Genomic DNA, 14,786 nt, shown 5'->3' with positions numbered 1-14,786 from the left:
ACAGGTGTCTCAGGAGTGGTCCCAGTCCTCTGAGGGGTCTAACCTTAGTGAAAACAACAGGTGTCTCAGGAGTGGTCCTCTGAGGGGTCTAACCTGTGAAAACAACAGGTGTCTAACCCAGTCCTCTGAGGGTGAGTGAACAACAGGTGTCTCAGGAGTGGTCCCAGTCCTCTGAGGGGTCTAACCTTAGTGAAAACAGCAGGTGTCTCAGGAGTGGTCCCAGTCCTCTGAGGGGTCTAACCTTAGTGAAAACAACAGGTGTCTCAGGAGTGGTCCCAGTCCTCTGAGGGTCTAACCTTAGTGAAAACAACAGGTGTCTCAGGAGTGGTCCCAGTCCTCTGAAACCTTAGTGAAAACAACAGGTGTCTCAGGAGTGGTCCCAGTCCTCTGAGGGTCTAACCTTAGTGAAAACAACAGGTGTCTCAGGAGTGGTCCCAGTCCTCTGAGGGTCTAACCTTAGTGAAAACAACAGGTGTCTCAGGAGTGGTCCCAGTCCTCTGAGGGTCTAACCTTAGTGAAAACAACAGGTGTCTCAGGTGTCCTCTGAGGGTCTAACCTTAGTGGGTGTCCCAGTCCTCCTCTGAGGGTCTAACCTTAGTGAAAACAACAGGTGTCTCAGGAGTGGTCCCAGTCCTCTGAGGGTCTAACCTTAGTGAAAACAACAGGTGTCTCAGGAGTGGTCCCAGTCCTCTGAGGGTCTAACCTTAGTGAAAACAACAGGTGTCTCAGGAGTGGTCCCAGTCCTCTGAGGGTCTAACCTTAGTGAAAACAACAGGTGTCTCAGGAGTGGTCCCAGTCCTCTGAGGGGTCTAACCTTAGTGAAAACAGCAGGTGTCTCAGGAGTGGTCCCAGTCCTCTGAGGGTCTAACCTTAGTGAAAACAACAGGTGTCTCAGGAGTGGTCCCAGTCCTCTGAGGGGTCTAACCTTAGTGAAAACAACAGGTGTCTCAGGAGTGGTCCCAGTCCTCTGAGGGGTCTAACCTTAGTGAAAACAACAGGCACTGCATGGTTTCCTAAGGACTCAAAGCGAGGCGACCACCTCTGTTGATGCCATTTTCTTCGTTATATTACAATTACAAAAGTTTCCAGTCTAACTTACATGAACATGGGTCGACAATGACCAAGGCCAAGGCTGGGATCTCACACGTACATCCTAACATGCTTGACTGTGTAATATCTTACCCTTCTAAATATTCCAGAGGATAGTATCCATGGAGACAGATTCCAGAGCCTAATGCCTGTAGACCAGTCCATCTCAGCCTTTACTAGACTTTCTAGAATACCTGGTCCACATTAACATGCCTTGTAAAATATTTCCCATACGTAAGAGTGTGTGTGTTTGTGTGTTTGATCCAGTTCAGCGAGCTAACATTAATGGGCATGTCTGAGACCTCAGGTAACAACTGGTTTCCTATTCCACAGAAGCAGCTATAGACCCTAGTATTACTGTGTTATTATATTACGGTGTGTTAAAACACAGGTTATATGGACCCCAGGACACACTGGCTCAGACTTATACGCCTCGCGACACACATAAAAAGCATAGAAATATGTACATTGTTTCAAGATGAACTAATACATAGGATTCCATTTCCTCACTCGCACCAGGCATTTGAGAAGTTCACTCAAGCCAACCGAGTGGCGCAGCAGTCTAAGCACTGCATTGCAGTGCTAGAGACGTCACTACAGATCCAGGTTCGATCTCGGGCTGTGTTGCAGCCGACCGGGAGACCGATGAGGCAGTGCACAATTGGCCCAGCGTCATCTGGGTAAGAGGAGAGTTTGGCCGGCTGGGATGTCCTTGTCCTATCGCACTGTAGTGACTCCTTGTGGCGGGGAGGGCACATGCAAGCTGACTCAGGGCGACAGCTCATTGTGTTTCCACCTTTTTTTAACCAGGTAGGCAAGTTGAAAACAAGTTCTCATTTACAACTGCGACCTGGCCAAGATAAAGCAAAGCAGTGTGACACAGACAACAACACAGAGTTACACATGGAGCAAAACAAACATACAGTAGAAAAATAAGTCTTTAAACAATGTAAGCAAATGAGGTGAGATAAGGGAGGTAAAGGCAATAAATAGGCCATGGTGGCAAAGCAAATACAATATACCAATTAAAACACTGAAATGGTAGATTTGACAGTAGATGAATGTGCAAAATACTGGGGTAAAATAAATAAATGAATACAGTAGGGGAAGAGGTAGTTGTTTGGTTTAGTTTACTCATGTGTCTCAAATGGTACCCTATTCCAATATAATGCTCCAGTTTCTTGGTCTCTTTTGTAGAAAGAGGGAAAAATCAGTTTTTTGTAGATCAATTGTTTCATTTTATGTTGAAGGCAATAAATAGTCAGAATACATGTTTGGTTACCTCAGTGCCTGTGTGGCCAGTTCTCCCATGATACAAGGAAGTATTCAACGCCAGGAGGTGATGTGGAAACCGGCCACTAGGAGCAACAAAAAGTTATGCTACCTTCAAGTAAGGCTTTGGTTTTACTAAGGTGTTGTGGACGGGGATGGTGGATGGGAACAAGCATCTGCCTCTGATTCCAAAGGTTGCAAATTCAGATTTTGAGATTTTTTATTTAAGCCTTTCCCAAAACGTAACCCTTACCTTAACCATTCAGAGTTAATGCATAACATTAAGAATTTGGAGTTAATGCCTTAACTGAACCTTAAACACTTCAAAATGTGATGTGTGGAGCTACTTCGAAATGTGACGTTTGGAGCTACTTCAAAATGTGACGTTTGGAGCTACTTCGAAATGTGACGTTTGGAGCTACTTCAAAATGTGACGTTTGGAGCTACTTCAAAATGTGACGTTTGGAGCTACTTCAAAATGTGACGTTTGGAGCTACTTCGAAATGTGACGTTTGGAGCTACTTCGAAATGTGACGTTTGGAGCTACTTCGAAATGTGACGTTTGGAGCTACTTCAAAATGTGACATTTGAGAAACATGGATGAACATGTAATTCTGAAGTGAGACTGTGACAGCAGCTAGGTGGTCCGGTGGTAACAGTTGCGTACCCTGGCAGACACATGCGTCTACTCTATGTATCATGAGTATTCATAGCCTTCTTAGTGCTTGCAAGAGCATTTTGAACTGCAGTAGCACAGTGGTCGAAGCCACGCGCTCTTGCTCCGAGCCTCATGACAGAACTGCTCTTTATCAGGGACTCACAAGGCTCTTTTTTGAATTTCCTCATGCAGCAGGTACATTCTCCGTGACAAATGAGTCTGTATGCAGGTGTGCATTGGATTTTCTTTCTTCACTGAGTCATTATTTGAACATACTGAAGAGTCGGGATTAGGAGGAGACCAAGATGTCGCATCTCCAGAGACACTGGTCTTAAACAATACAACTAATCCCCACTTACTGGGCGTGACCTCTCAGTTAAACACCAACCCCTTCACCTCCAAGGCTGCACCATTCTGAGTTGAATCCCAGTGAAAAAAAACACCTTGGTCATATTTGAAGAATTTTCCTGATTCAACCCTGTAGTTTATGTGTTTAGGAAAAATACTTTCACGAAGCAATAAATATACGTCTTCCTTTTCTTTTCGCCCAGTGGGAGCCATCTTGTCTTTCACGACAGGTTGTAAAAATGACAAAATTACAGAAGTTTTAACCGTATAAAAGAATATACCTGGACGTTAAGAGCAGGGGTTTGGAATCTTGAGGAAAACACCTCTGTTGGATCTCACCCCTTTGACCTCTCACCTTTCACCTCATAGCAAAGGCATCCTGGGATAGATACAACCTCTATCTGCCTGTCAGACACGGTTCTCTTGGTTTCCCAGACCTCGGCTCCCTAGGCTTGATGAGTTTCCAACCTCCTTCCTACTGCGTCGGAGCGGAACATAATGACTGATTATAAACAATGTTATTCATCACAGATCCTCTCCCCCATTCTGACTAGCGTGACAATGGGATGGGATTGGGAGGAAACACTTTGCATTCTCAAGCGTAGACCCTTTCATGTGTATTTTATAAGGTTTTGATTCAAAGATGTTCTATTGTCTCTACAGTACATGCCAGGGAATTATATGTAAGGAGAGGGGGGAAAATGGAAAGATAGATAGATACAAAAGTATGTGGACACCCCTTCAAATGAGTGGATTCGGCTATGTCAGCCACACCTGTTGATGACAGCTGTATAAAATCGAGCACACAGCCATGCAATCTTCTTATATAAACAGTGGCAGTAGAATGGCCTTACTGAAGAGCTCAGTGACTTTCAACGTGGCACCGTCATAGGATGACACCTTTCCAGCAAGTCAGTTGGTCACATTTATGCCCTACTAGAGCAGCCCTGGTCAACTGTAAGTGCTGTTATTGTGAAGTAGAAATGTCTAGGAGCAACAACGGCTCAGCCGCAAAGTGGTAGGCCACACAAGCTCACAGAAAGGGACCACCGAGTGCTGAAGTGCGTAGCGTGTAAAAATCATCTGTCCTCGGTTGCAACACTCCCTACCAAGTTCCAAACTGCCTCTGGAAGCAACGTCAGCACAAGAACTGTTCATTATTCATGAAGTGCTGCCTCACATCAGCTAGAGTGATGTAAAGCTCGCCTCCATTGGACTCTGGAGCAGTGGAAACACTTTCTCTGGAGTGATCAATCACACTTTACCATGTGGCAGTCGAATCTGTGTTTGGCAGACACCAGGAGAACGCTTCCTGCCCCAATGCATTGTGCCAACTGTAAAGTTTGGTGGGGGATGAATAATGGTCTGGGGCTGGTTTTCATGTTCAGACTAGGCCCCTTAGTTCCAGGGAAGGAACATTTTAACGCTCCAGCATTCAATGACATTATATTCTAAGTTGGAGGCATTCTATGCTTCCAATTTAGAATAGATATAGACAGATGTAGAAAAGAGGGAGAGGAAGAGAGAGAGAGAGAGAGAGAGAGAGATGATAGAGCAAGTTGTCTTTCTATGGTTTGATTAGGCCAAGTGCATATGCAACACAAGTCTTCAGGGTTATGTCTAGTTCAAGCGGGCTCCAAAGTAATCCGACTTATAAGAAACCCAGAAACCTGTGCATATGACTTTTATTTGTGGTTGAAAAACCAGTCCCTAAGGATTTCACCTAAACGAATGTGACTCTTTAGGACTTGAGCTGTTTCCTGCTCTTTTTCAACTCTGTGATAACGCTGTCTTCAAGCTCTTCAGGGCCTGATGGAGGTAAGTGCTTCGCAGTTTGCCTTCGTGTGAACCCGGCTTTTCTCCCCCGCTGGCGAGGAGAGATGGGAACTGGGGGCCAGGCCACAATAAAGGGCCAAGTCTGAAACTGAAGCCTTCAGCTGGAATTAGGGTGTCAAGTGTCCTTCCACAGACTTTTGATCAGCAGCGTTTGATTGGACTCTCAGCTTCTCTCTTAACAAATTCCAGTCGTGTGAATTTATCTGCGGTGTACTCCTCTAATATTGTGACATCCCCGTTTGTGCAGACACACACACACACACACACACACATACACACACACACACACACACACACACACACGAACACACACAAAATTACATACATGATCACACACGCACACACACACACTCCCGCACCGTATGGAATGTTTAGTTTCAGATTATTCAGAGATTTTTAAGTAGCCTAATTGGATTTGATTAGTTTCACCACTAATCAAAGTGAATAAAATATCACACAAAGGGAACCAGAATCCACAAAGGAAGCTATAGATAGTTCAATTGAGCCTCTTAAGGATCATCTAATTTTTTTCAATTTTCGCCTAAAATTACATACCCAAATCTATCTGCCTATAGCTCAGGCCCTGAAGCAAGGATATGCATATAATTGGTACCATTTGAAGGAAACACTTTGAAGTGTGTGTAAATTTGAAATGAATGTAGGAGAATATAACACATTAGATCTGGTAAAAGATAATACAAAGAAAAAAACAACAGATTTTTTTGTATATATTTTATGTACCGTCGTGTTTGAAATGCAAGAGAAAGGCCCTAACGTATATTCCAGCCTAGATGCAGTTTTGATTCTGGCCACTAGATTACAGGAGTGTATGTGCAACGTTTTAGACTGATCCAATGAACCATTGTATTTCTGTTCAAAATGTTGTATCAAGACTACCCAAATGTACCTAGTTTGTTTATTAATAACTTTACATGTTCAAAACTGTGCACTCTCCTCAAACAATAGCATGGTATACTTTCACTGTGCTACTGTAAATTGGACAGTGCAGTTAGATTAACAATCATTTAAGATTTCTGACAATATCAGATATGTCTATGTCCTGGGAAATGTTCTTACTACTTACAACCTCATGCTAATCATATTAGCCTACGTTAGCTCAACCTTCCCGCAGGAGACCCACCAATCCTGAAGAAGACACACACACACACACACACACACACACACACACACACACACACACACACACACACACACACACACACACACACACACACACACACACACACACACACACACACACACACACACATGATGCTTTACAATACTGATGATCTAGCACAACTAGCTCTACCATATTGACTAGCTTGATGGCCACAATATAAAGCAGACAATATAAACCAGACAATATAAAGCAGACAATATAAAGCAGACAATATAAAGCAGATAGTATATAAAGCAGACAGTATAAAGCAGACAATATAAAGCAGACATTATAAAGCAGACAATATAAAGCAGACAGTATAAAGCAGACAATATAAAGCAGACAATATAAAGCAGACAGTATAGAGCAGACAGTAAAAAGCAGACAATATAAAGCAGACAATATAAGGCAGACAATATAAAGCAGACATTATAAAGCAGACAATATAAAGCAGACAATATAAATCAGACAATATAAAGCAGACAATATAAAGCAGACAGTATAAAGCAGACAATATAAAGCAGACAATATAAAGCAGATAGTATATAAAGCAGACAGTATAAAGCAGACAATATAAAGCAGACATTATAAAGCAGACAATATAAAGCAGACAGTATAAAGCAGACAATATAAAGTATAAAGCAGACAGTATAAAGCAATATAACAATATAAAGCAGACAATATAAGGCAGACAATATAAAGCAGACATTATAAAGCAGACAATATAAAGCAGACAATATAAAGCAGACAATATAAAGCAGACAATATAAAGCAGACAGTATAAAGCAGATAATATAAAGCAGACAATATAAAGCAAACAGTACAAAGCAGATAATATAAAGCAGACAATATAAAGCAGACAGTATATAAAGCAGACAGTATATAAAGCAGACAATATAAAGAAGACAATATAAAGCAGACAATATAAAGCAGACAATATAGGCAGACAATATAAAGCAGACAATATAAAGCAGACAGTATAAAGCAGACGATATAAAGCAGACAATATAAAGCAGACAGTATAAAGCATACAATATAAAGCAGACAATATAAAGCAGACAATATAGGCAGACAATATAAAGCAGACAATATAAAGCAGACATTATAAAGCAGACATTATAAAGCAGACAGTATAAAGCAGACAATATAAAGCAGACAATATAAAGCAGACAATATATAGCAAACAGTATAAAGCAGACAATATAAAGCAGACAATATAAGGCAGACAATATAAAGCAGACAATATAAAGCAGACAATATAAAGCAGACATTATAAAGCAGACATTATAAAGCAGACAATATAAAGCAGACAATATAAAGCAGACAATATAAAGCAGACAATATAAAGCAGACAGTATAAAGCAGATAATATAAAGCAGACAATATAAAGCAAACAGTACAAAGCAGACAATATAAAGCAGACAATATAAAGCAGACAGTATAAAGCAGACAATATAAATAAGACAATATAAAGCAGACAATATAAAGCAGACAATATAAGGCAGACAGTATAAAGCAGACAGTATAAAGCAGACAATATAAAGCAGACAATATAAAGCAGACAATATAAAGCAGACAGTATAAAGCAGACAATATAAAGCAGACATTATAAAGCAGACAATATAAAGCAGACAATATAAAGCAGACAGTATAAAGCAGACAGTATAAAGCAGACAATATAAAGCAGACAATAAAAAGCAGACTCGGTCAAAGATTTCTGCCTTTTTTTTTTACTTGCCAAGTCACCAAAACCAATGTTATTGGCCAATACTCAGTCTTAGATATTTGATTCACCAGAAGTTCTGAACGCGCTGAATTGAAAAAGCACCAGTGTATGTTTGCAGTGGAGGCTGCTGAGGGGAGGACGGAGTCGATGGAATGCCATCAAACACATGGACACTGTGTGTTTGATGTATTTGACACCATTCCACTGATTCCGCTCCAGCCATTACCACAAGCCCGTCCTCCCCAATTAAGGTGGCACCAACCTCCTGTGGTATGTTGATACCCTCGTAGATCTTGCCTTATTTACACACACTGTTCAATACTGCTGGTTCCAATGGCCCAGCTAGGGCATGGTGCTTGATTTTGATTGCGGTGTGATTCCCACATCATTCGTGCAAAATAACCATGTTGTTTTGCATAAAACAAGTCTGGTTAATGACACCACGTAATCGGAGGCTGCAGCCATCCATCTCCAGCTGTGACTGAGCTGTTCCTCATGTTGTTGGTCCCCCTCCTAGTCCCTCTTCACTTCACAGTACACACATCTCCCTAGTCAGCTCAATGAGCACATAAAGATGGGAGGGAGAGAGAGGTGGGTGGGTCGATGAGTCCCATATTTAGGCAAAGGAGCAACGCCCTTTACTCAAAAAAACCATTTCAAATCATCCCTCTTATCCTCTTGTGTTCTGGCTCTGGCACAACCGATCAGTTTCAGGATCAATCAGACGCCCCCGAATGTGTTCGCATTCAATGAAGGGTCGGGGAGGTACTCATATCCAGACTCATTGCGGAGACGAAACTAACATCCGTGGGCGTGGCGTGGCATAGCGTTTGGCCGGAGCAAGGAATCTGGGTCGCCAGGCAAGGGTCAGCCAGGGATGTTATTCAACCCTTCTAGCTGCTACATCCATGGATTAGTGTGTGTGTGTGTGTGTGCGTGTGTGTGGTCCATAGCCAAAACCATATGGTCACGGTTAGAAGGTGGATTATTTTCAATGGTTGAATGATCAAAACATATTTCCCAACTCCCTCACCACCTCCGCCACGGGAAAACAAATGAATCCTACATTTTAATGGCATTCCAGGGAATCTTTGTGCGTGGGGCTGCTGTTTCCGTGTTTCACGGATCTCAATGGTGTGGCAGGGGCAATCTGGCCTGGAATTTCTGGCTGGGAGATCAGAGGGGGTGATTTATATGGAAGTATTTTATGGTTAGGGGAAGAGAGAGAGTAGAAGGAAGAGGGGGAAGAGAGGGAGGAAAGGGAAGAGAGGAAGGAGAGGGAAAAGAGGGAAGAGAGGGAGGAGAGGGAAGAGAGGGAAGAGAGGGAGGAAAGGGAAGAGAGGAAAGAGAGAAAGGAGAGGGAAAAGAGGTAAGAGAGGGAGGAGAGGGAAGAGAGGGAAGAGAGGAAGGAGAGGGAAAAGAGGGAAGAGAGAGAGGAGAGGGAAAAGAGGGAAGAGAGGGAAGAGAGGGAGGAGAGGGAAGAGAGGGAAAAGAGGGAAGAGAGAGAGGAGAGGGAAAAGAGGGAAGAGAGAGAGGAGAGGGAAAAGAGGGAAGAGAGGGAGGAGAGGGAAGAGAGGGAAAAGAGGGAAGAGAGAGAGGAGAGGGAAAAGAGGGAAGAGAGAGAGGAGAGAGAAAAGAGGGAAGAGAGGGAGGAGAGGGAAGAGAGGGAAAAGAGGGAAGAGAGGAAGGAGAGGGAAAAGAGGGAAGAGAGAGAGGAGAGGGAAGAGAGGGAAGAGAGGGAAGAGAGAGAAGAGAGGGAAAAGAGGGAAGAGAGGAAGGAGAGGGAAAAGAGGGAAGAGAGAGAGAAGTGGGAAGAGAGGAAAGAGAGGGAAGAGAGAGAAGAGAGGGAAGAGAGGAAGGAGAGGGAAAAGAGGGAAGAGAGGGTTGAGAGGGAAAAGAGGGAAAAGAGGGAAGAGAGGAAGGAGAGGGAAAAGAGGGAAGAGAGAGAGGAGATGAAAGAGAGAGAAGAAAGGGAAGAGAGAGGAGAGGAAAGAGAGAGAATAGAGGGAAGAGAGAGAATAGAGGGAAAAGGTAGGCAGACAGACAGAAATACACAGTACTTTAATGGAGGTCTGAGGCACAGAGACAAGCCAAGATGAGGAGGAGAGTCTGTAGGGTTCGGGCTAGGGTCTGATACAAGGAGCCAAGCTAAGCTGGGGAGTCTGGGGGTTGTATTAGCGTTGTGAGTTAGGGTCTGGAGGGTTAGGATCAGGGAGCCAGGGAGGCACTGAGACAGGGAGACAGGGAGACAAGTGGAGGCACTGAGAAAAGTCTGGAGGGTGACGTCTGAGGGTTAGGGTTGGGTCTACCTCTGACAAGCCTCCCAGTAAACCAATAAAAATGATCAAGCATCTCAGAAAAGCGCTACAAATAGCCCACAGAAACAAGGTTCATGAAATCGATAACATGCTAGTACCAGGTAACATTCATATACTGTCTCTGAAACTCACTTAGATCATTCCCTTGATGATACAGTGGTAGCAACACATGGTTATAACATCTACATGAGAGACAGGAATGCCAATGGGGGAGGTGTTGCTATTATATTCCTGTAAAGCTTAGAGAAGATCTCATACCAAATGCTGTTGAAGTAATATGGCTCCAGGTTCACCTGCTTATTCTTGTGAGGTGTTGCTATAGACCACAAAGTGCAAACAATTAGTATATGGATAATGTATGTGAAATGCCCTATAATGTATGGGATATAAACAGAGAGGTATAAGTTACGTAAATTTCACTCAAGAAAAAACTTCAAACAGTAACCTATACCTGAAACCTGGTTCAGGTAATCTGTCAACCTACCAGGGTATTTACAAATCATCCACATGTATTGATCAGATCTTTACTAATGCTGCATACATTTGCTGCATATTGATGAGGAATTTAAAAATTGTATGTTTGAGAGAGACGAGGCGAAGGCGAATGGCAAATAAGTCTGGCTGCACAGCTGATCGGCAAACAAACTGTAGATTGAGAAATCGTGTGACTAAACTAAACAAAATGAAGAAGAAACTGTCCTATGAAACAAAGATAAATTATATAAAGAATGATGTAAAAAGCTTTGGAGCACCTTTAATGATATTTGGGCTACCCAAGAAGTGCAAAGAACCTCTTTATTGGCCCAATCAGCCTGTTACCAACCCTTAGCAAACTATTGGAAAAAATGGTGTTTGACCAGATACAATGCTAATTCACAGTAAACAAATTAACAACAGATAACAACAGATATTCAGGACACTTATAGGGAAGGACTTTCAACATGTACAGCACTTACAAACATTACTGATGATTAGCTGAAAGAAATTCCTATTGACATTATCAATCATAATCATAATCTGCTGGAAGAGTAGCCGCTGCCTTGGTTGGCACTAATGGGATCCATAATATACCCCATGGTGGGAACTAATGGGGATCCATAATAAACCCCAGGAAGAGTAGCCGCTGCCTTGGTTGGCACTAATGGGATCCATAATATACCCCATGGTGGGAACTAATGGGGATCCATAATAAACCCTAGGAAGAGTAGCCGCTGCCTTGGTTGGCACTAATGGGATCCATAATATACCCCATGGTGGGAACTAATGGGGATCCATAATAAACCCCAGGAAGAGTAGCCGCTGCCTTGGTTGGCACTAATGGGATTCATAATATACCCCATGGTGGGAACTAATGGGGATCCATAATAAACCCCAGGAAGAGTAGCTGCTGCCTTGGTTGGAACTAATGGGTTCCATAATATACCCCATACCTGACTACAAAGATTAGATGCTGCAATGGCAGCAAGCCCCCAAGCCCCCGGTACCTGCTTCACCAAGCCCCCAGTACCTGCTACAAAAAGCACCTAAGGTACCTATTCCACCAAGCCCCCGGTATCTGCTCCCCCAAGCCCCTGGTTCTGCTCCCCCAAGCCCCCGGTACCTGCTTCCCCACCCCTCCAGTACTCACCCCCGAAGCACCCAGTACCCACTCCTCCATGACCCCAGTGCATTCCCGACAACCCTGGTACCCGCTGGTACCCACTGGTACCCGCTCCCCCAAGCCCCCAATAGCTGCTTCCTGTACGTCCTTGGTATCCGCTCCCCCAATCCCCCAGTATCTGCTTCCCAGCGCCCCCGTTACCCGTTCCCCCAATCCCCCAGTACCTACTTCCCAGCGCCCCCATTACCCACTCCCCCGCTCCCAGTACCTGCTTCCCAGCGCCCCGTTACCTGCTCCCCCAATCCCCCAGTACCTGCTTCCCAGCGCCCCGTTACCCACTCCTCCGCTCCCAGTACCTGCTTCCCAGCGCCCCCCGTTACCCACTCCCCGCTCCCAGTACCTGCTTCCCAGCGCCCCCATTACCCGCTCCCCCAATCCCCCAGTACCTGCTTCCCAGCGCCCCCCGTTACCCACTCCCCGCTCCCAGTACCTGCTTCCCAGCGCCCCTGTTACCCACTCCCCCAAGACTCCCAGTACCTGCTTCCTAGCGCCCCCATTACCCACTCCCCCAATCCCCCAGTACCTGCTTCCCAGTGCCCCCGTTACCCACTCCCCCGCTCCCAGTACCTGCTTCCCAGCGCCCCCCGTTACCCTGCTACCCCAAGCCCCCAGTACCTGCTTCCCAAACGCCCCCCGTGCACCCTGCTCCCTATAACTATAACTATAATAGCATGCTCCCTAAGACTATAACTATAATAACAGTACCCATTCTCCCAAGACTATAGCCGGCACCTACTATAACACCAAGTCTCCAGCCACACCTCCCCCACAACTATAACTAAAATAACCTGTTACCTGTTCCCCCACAACCCCTGGTACCTGTTCACCCAAGACACCCCAGTGTCACCCAGGGTAATGTATGGAAGACAATAAATATATTTTTTAAACTGAGACTAACTATAATAACCTGAAGACTATAACTAACTATAATTACCTGTGCTGAGAGTCAGGAACTGTCAGTCATTACAAGCCCCAGGCCCCTAACATCTGTGTAACTATGTGCATGTAATAACATGTACGTGTGGTTGTGCTCTATAATAACATGTGCATGTGGCCCCATTCCCTGAAGACTCACAGTTGTCTCTGGCCCTGGGCCCCGTTACACCAGCCTGAACCTGATACCGCTACATCAAACACAGACACATACGTAACACATGAACACACACTACACACAAACACAGACACATACAGACATGAACACACACAACACAAACACACACACATAACTATAATTGGAGTGTGCAGTATTGTTAATAACCTGAAGATTGTCTGTGTCTATAACTATAACTATAATTACCTGCTATAAATACTATAACTATAACTATAATAGCCTAATTACCTGAAGACTACAACTATAACAACTTGAATACTATAACTATAATAACCTGAATACTATAACTATAATAACATGAAGACAACAACTATAATAACCTATAAGACTATAACTATACAAACTAAAACTATAACTAAAATAACCTGAATACTATAACTATAATAACCTGAAGACTACACACCTACAACTAAAATAACCTATAACTAGACTATAGACTATAAAAACCTGTAGACAACTATACTATAATAACCTGAAGACTACAACTATAATAACCTGAAGACAATAAATATTTTCAAAAACTGTAGACAATAACTATAATAACCTGAATACTATAACTATAACTATAATAACCGGAAGACTATAACTATAATATCCTGTAGACTATAGCTATAAAAACATGTAGACTATAACTATAATTACCTGAGACTACAACCACAACTATTATAACAACCTGAAGACTACAACTATAATAACCTGAAGACTAATAAATATAATTTTTGAAACTACAACTAGACAACTATAATAGCCTGAAGACTACAACTATAACAAATAACCTGAATACTATAACTATAATAACCTGAAGACTATAACTATAATAACATGTAGACTATAACTATAATAACCTGAAGACTATAACTATAATAACCTGAAGACTATAACTATAACTATAATAACCTGACTAGACTATAACTATAATAACTATAATAACCTGAAGACTATAACTATAATAACCTGAGACTATAACTATAATAACCTGAGACTATAACTATAACTATAATAACCTGAAGACTATAACTATAACTATAATAACCTGAGACTATAACTATAACTATAATAACCTGAAACTATAACTATAATTAACCTGAGACTATAACTATAACTATAATAACATGTAGACTATAACTATAAAAACATGTAGACTATAACTATAAAAACATGTAGACTATAACTATAATTACCTGAAGACTATAACTATAACTATAATTACCTGAGACTATAACTATAACTATAATAACCTGAGACTATAACTATAAAAACATGTAGACTATAACTATAAAAACATGTAGACTATAACTATAAAAACATGTAGACTATAACTATAATTACCTGAAGACTATAACTATAATTACCTGAAGACTATAACTATAACTATAAACTATAACTATAATAACTACTGAAGACTATAACTATAACTATAATAACCTGAAGACTATATTACCTGATAACTATAACTATAACTATAATAACATGTAGACTATAACTATAAAAACATGTAGACTATAACTATAAAAACATGTAGACTATAACTATAAAAACATGTAGACTATAACTATAATTACCTGTAGACTATAACTATAATAACCTGAAGATTCTATACCAAAAT

The 14,786-nt window shown here is 42.3% G+C and overlaps 1 protein-coding gene across 1 annotated transcript; it reads left to right on the top strand.

The window, feature by feature from the left end:
• Positions 1 to 1,116: 1,116 nt before the first annotated feature.
• LOC127909654 (uncharacterized) lies at positions 1,117 to 12,724 on the top strand. The gene is made up of 2 exons (XM_052471808.1): positions 1,117 to 1,146; positions 11,852 to 12,724. The coding sequence occupies exons 1-2, from the start codon at positions 1,117 to 1,119 to the stop codon at positions 12,722 to 12,724; spliced, it is 903 nt and encodes a 300-aa protein (XP_052327768.1).
• Positions 12,725 to 14,786: the final 2,062 nt, after the last annotated feature.

The sequence above is a fragment of the Oncorhynchus keta genome, chromosome 19 (genome assembly GCF_023373465.1).
Source record: "Oncorhynchus keta strain PuntledgeMale-10-30-2019 chromosome 19, Oket_V2, whole genome shotgun sequence".
Taxonomy (NCBI): domain Eukaryota; kingdom Metazoa; phylum Chordata; class Actinopteri; order Salmoniformes; family Salmonidae; genus Oncorhynchus; species Oncorhynchus keta.
The sequence above is the reverse complement of the archived record's forward strand: the minus strand, read 5'-3'. Positions and strand labels throughout refer to the sequence as shown.